Consider the following 4859-nt stretch of genomic DNA (forward strand, 5'->3'; position numbering starts at 1 on the left):
AAATTTCCTACTGTAAATATATCAAAGCCTAATTTTTGATTAGTAATATGCATTGGTAGGAATTTCATTTGTACATTATGGTTATTGGACCTTTTTTTTTTTTTTTTTTTTTTTTGCACCCTTAAAGATTCAAGATTTTCAAATAGTTTAGGCTTATCTATGCCAAATATGGTCTTATTAGTAACAATTTTATAACGTATTTATTCAGCTTTCGGGTGATGTATGAATCTCAATTTCATAAAATTGACCCTTATGACTGCTTTGTGGTCCAGAGTCATATATATGTGTGTGTGTGTGTGTGTGTACTATGAAAAAGTCTTAAGCCATTAGTATTTTCACAAAAAAAAAAAAAAACTCTACCTTAGTTTTAACTCTACCTTAGACTCTACTTTAATTTCACTTAACTAAAGGATTTAATTTCTACCTTTGGCTGTAGTGTGTCAGTAGGAAATCAGTTAACATTTTCAAACATGCCATTAATTGTAATAATCCAGTGAGATTTTTGTATGCACAAGGAGTCTGACAACAGCCGGTGCTCCACACACAAGATCTGATTTCACCATCATCCATTCCATCTGGGATTACATGAAGAAACTGATAAAACTATATATTAAAAAAACGAAATCCAGGAGAACTATGGCAATGTCTCCAAGACACTTCAAGAAACCTACCTGCATACCTATTCTTTTTTGAACGCATCCTCTCTTTACAGCACTAACGTTAGCAAAATTAAAGAGGGTAAACTGATTTGTATTATTATTATTACCAAGTTCAAGGGGATATACGCATAGATCGTCTGGAAATGTACCTGAAAAATGTACATTTAAATTACCATTACACTACTCCTCATAAAGCTGCTGTTGCACTTGCCTCAAATTCCAGAGGTAAAATGCACAGTCAACAAAATGTTTTTGCCAAGTGCATGACAGAAATGTATGCTCTAAATTATGTTCTTAGGGTTTCTTAAAGTCTTCTATTTAATTTTATCAAATTTAAGCCAATAAAACTCTTAAATGGTACAAGAAAGTCTTTATTATGATATCAGGGGACGGAAAAGACAAGAATTGTGATATGGCTTAATGCGACAAGTAAACTTTAAAAGGCAATGAATGATTTCTTTGAGTCCTGCACGTTTCAAGGTCAGGTGTATGGAGTCAATTTAATGCCACATATAATATGAAAAAGAATAAAGTTTTGCAAAAGAAAAATGAAAGTATTGAGAAAAATAAATTTGCTTTTTGCAAATAAAAATCAAGAATTGCACAATAAAAGGAAGTAGGGTATTGCAGGAAGAAAACAAGTTTAGCAAAAAATAAAAAAACTGCAGGAGAAAATGAAGTATCGTGTAGAATAAAAGAGGTTTTGCAAACAAAAATAAAGTGCAAAATGTAGAAGTGTAATTAAAAATTGCATAGAGCAGCTGTTACTACACATAGCTGTTGTTAACTGACAAGCTGCGCAAATCCACGTTCATGAACTGCTCTATGTGAAATCAGAGACCTGAGAGAATATAGCTGATTAGAGAACCGGCTTTACTGATGAGATGCACATTAATTATCAGCTTATATTTATCTGCACCCCTAATTGTTTCTTCCTTTATTTTAAGAGCCCAGTACATCTTGAGGATCATCATTAATACCAATAATGATGTAAGCCATAATGAGGGCATAGACACTAACAATGATATAATAGATGCAAAGATGACCCCTCTGCCCCAGTTCACCCTTAGGAAGTTTCTTATTTTTAAAGCCCCGAAAGTCAGAACTGTTTTTTTTTTTTGTTTTGTTTTTTGTAACAGAAATTGATTATTCTTTGCAGTCTAGCTATATTATTTTTTCCAAAAAAAAAAAAGACTGTTATAATTAAACATAGTTTAACAGCTTTCTGATTTCTGTCAAGTTTGTCAATCTGCATTTACCAACATATTGAATATAATGTTTTTTAAATAAAGCTCTCACTTTATTCCCCAGGGTAAGACTGGTGCTTCTACACAGAAGAAAACAGGATAAACATCCTCATCTTTCACCGGAAGGAGAAGAGAAAATCTTGCCAGTGATATTCTAGAAAAAAATCAATGACACGGATAGTCTATTCACCTTTCTTTTCCCATATTCGTTGTATTGGATTTTAAGAGTATGTGTACCACATTTATCCATGTTAACAGGTAAAAAAATATTTAATGATTTTATTATTTAGTATTTTATTTGTTTAAACTGCACAACAACAACACATATTTAGTATTGATGTGGATAAACATTATCATCTCAGTAGACATACATTGTATTAATATATATCTGGGGGGAAAAATACAAATATAACATCTCTCAATGAAGAAATCAATGAAACAAAATGCTGCTGTTTTGCTTAGTTAATCATGAAAGCACCGAAGTAAGTAGCTTCCTGTGGGAAGCGAACGGCGCTTATATTCAGCACGTACAAGGAGAGCCTATCGCCCTTTTCCAAGCGAAACAGCGCCCCCTGATGACTGGAATAAAGCTGTGCATTCGAGTTTATGCTCACGCAGGGAGTCACTACAGATTTAGCGAGCATCACTGGTCGTGGATAGGATGCTGTCGTCTTGTATAAGTACTGCGTAAAGTGCATAATCTTTCCTAATTGTGTTTCGAAATTAACCTGAGAGAAAACAAAGTAAATGCCGTCGTGTGGCACCGCTATCTCTCCATCGGAACTCAGGCGCATTAACCCTTCCTGACTGAACTGGCCGTTCATGTTGTCCCACTGTATGCGATCCAGTGCACGAACTCCGCCTGCAGAAAATAGAAAAGATGAACGCTGTTATCCTTAGACTGTTAAACTTAACCACCTTATCTTGTACAGTGGGGACGATTTTACCATCTTTCTGCAGCCTTTGATATTGTTTAAGCTCTTGTTTTGCCCCGACGTGCACAGCTGGTTTGAAAATCTCAGTGACGTTATGTTCTGTAAACACATTTTCAATTAGCCTAAATACAATGCTTGAAACAGGGTGCAAAATATGGGGGTGCATGGTCTGATTCACAAATTAGCTAAGGCTTAAATCCCCCAACAGAAGTCTAAGAAGAATATCATTTTTACAATACACAGGAATACAGTTTAAAAATCATTTTCAAGTTTAATATTTCACTACCGCATAGCCTAAGTTAGATTATAAATGCATTGCACAAATAAATAAGCAAGCAAGCATAATGTATTTATTTTACCTCCTAATGTTTCCAGTACATAATTCTGTATGTCCATCAACAGCCTCTGTTCAAAAGGGAATCTAGTTTATTATGGAATATCTTACATATATTCCTCACCATCACAAAGTGTATTCAAGGTCTTAAAGCAGTTTTAAATACCTGCTGTGCGGTTTGTTTCAGTTCTTGATTGAACAAGTCACAGCTTGCGAAACCTGCTTGATTTGTCGGTTGAGTAAGATCTGTGGAGAGACAGTGGATTGGATACCCTCCATCTTTGCCAGTTTCACGAGTCTTTAAAAAAAATTAAACGATTTACAGATTTATATTCTTTGTATAAATAAAAATATTTTTTGTTTAAAGATGTTAATAATTTAAGGTTATAGGATTTAACTCACTCTTTGAATATCCTCGGAGAAGTCATAAAGAAGGAAAGCCGTGATAAACGTCTCCGTGCTTAATATTAAAGTCAAAATCAATAAGAATATGTACTGCCCTTTTGCAGTTTTGTTTTCAGATATGTTTTCGTCCAGCTGGCTATAATTGGGGCTGATTGGTAAGTTTGATGTCATGTTCCGACAGTGTTTTCCAGAGTGTTCGCATGACAGAGAGAAAGTCGTTTTTTCTGTCATATCCTGAAGGAGTCAAAGGTCTGTGCGCTGTTCAGGGTCTTCCGCATGTCACGTTTGTTTTCCTCGCTGGAAAGTCCCGCGGTCACGGCGCCGCCCCGCTTTCTATCGCCTTGATTGCATGCGAGAAATCAGAGGCGTATGAGTGATCTGAAAACTGAGTTTGCAGCGCCACTGTTGTCAGTGCTGCTTTTTTCATTGTTTTGTACCATGCACTGCTAAAATATGGGATCAGTTAAGATTTTTATTTTCCTTTTTTTTTGTCATTTATTCTCATCAATGTTGTATTTATTTGATCAAAAATACAGAATAAAAAAGTAAAATAAAATAATCAAAATCAAAATAATGTTATTAAAAATATATTTTAATATACTTTAAAATGGAATTTATTTCTGTAATGCATTGTTGAATATTCTTCAGCCATTACTCCAGTCTCTAGTGTCACATGTCAGAAACAGATATGCTCCTTAATATATATTTTTATTTTTTTATATATTGTTTATTTTTAGACACTGTTATACTTTATTCAGGATTATTTTATGAATAAACAGTTTAAAAGAATAGCAGGTATTTAAAATAGATTTTTTTAAACAATAGAAGTCTTTACTATCACTTAAAAAAATAATTTTACACATCCTTGCTAAATAAAATTATTACTTTCAAAAAAGGATATATATATATATATATATATATATATATATATATATATATATATAATCTTATATCTTTTAAACTGTAATAATAATATAATAAAATATTATATTATTATATTATTAATATATATTTAGAATGCATAAATGAATGAAACGCCAGTAATAAAGCTCAAATTTTTAAAGAAAGATAAATCTATATGCCTTGTATACAGTGGGACTTAAATACAGTGTAACTGGGCGGTCTCTCGTCACACGACCTGTGGCGTCGTTAAGGCGTACCCCACAAATAACCAATCGGCAATTGAGTAACGCTGACAAATTATAACTGACAGAAAATCTAACCAATCACTCACAAATTTGTCATTGCCGCAGCCAATCAGTGCAGAAAAAGGGCGGGC

The 4859-nt window shown here is 33.5% G+C and overlaps 1 protein-coding gene across 1 annotated transcript; it reads right to left on the minus strand.

Moving 5' to 3' along the window:
- Window positions 1–1935: 1935 nt before the first annotated feature.
- Window positions 1936–3902, minus strand: tnfsf10l4 (tumor necrosis factor (ligand) superfamily, member 10 like 4). Its single transcript, XM_026256833.1, has 5 exons — window positions 3578–3902; window positions 3342–3473; window positions 3201–3246; window positions 2854–2940; window positions 1936–2768 (listed from the first exon to the last, which is right to left on the minus strand). Exons 1-5 carry the CDS (start codon window positions 3809–3811, stop codon window positions 2365–2367), a joined length of 903 nt encoding a protein of 300 aa, XP_026112618.1. The 5' UTR covers window positions 3812–3902; the 3' UTR covers window positions 1936–2364.
- Between the last annotated feature and the right edge of the window lie 957 nt (window positions 3903–4859).

This window comes from Carassius auratus, unplaced genomic scaffold (assembly GCF_003368295.1).
Source record: "Carassius auratus strain Wakin unplaced genomic scaffold, ASM336829v1 scaf_tig00214183_4049273_7079891, whole genome shotgun sequence".
Lineage (NCBI taxonomy): Eukaryota > Metazoa > Chordata > Actinopteri > Cypriniformes > Cyprinidae > Carassius > Carassius auratus.

Bases quoted from the DNA above. Each gene is read 5' to 3' on its own strand.
- tnfsf10l4 (XM_026256833.1), bottom strand. From the start codon at position 3,811: ATGACAGAAAAAACGACTTTCTCTCTGTCATGCGAACACTCTGGAAAA. The intron at 3,247-3,341 runs GTATTTAAAACT...CCTTTTGAACAG, and splicing joins TGAAACAAACCGCACAGCAG to AGGCTGTTGATGGACATACA. The intron at 2,941-3,200 runs GTAAAATAAATA...ATGTGTTTACAG, and splicing joins TGTACTGGAAACATTAGGAG to AACATAACGTCACTGAGATT.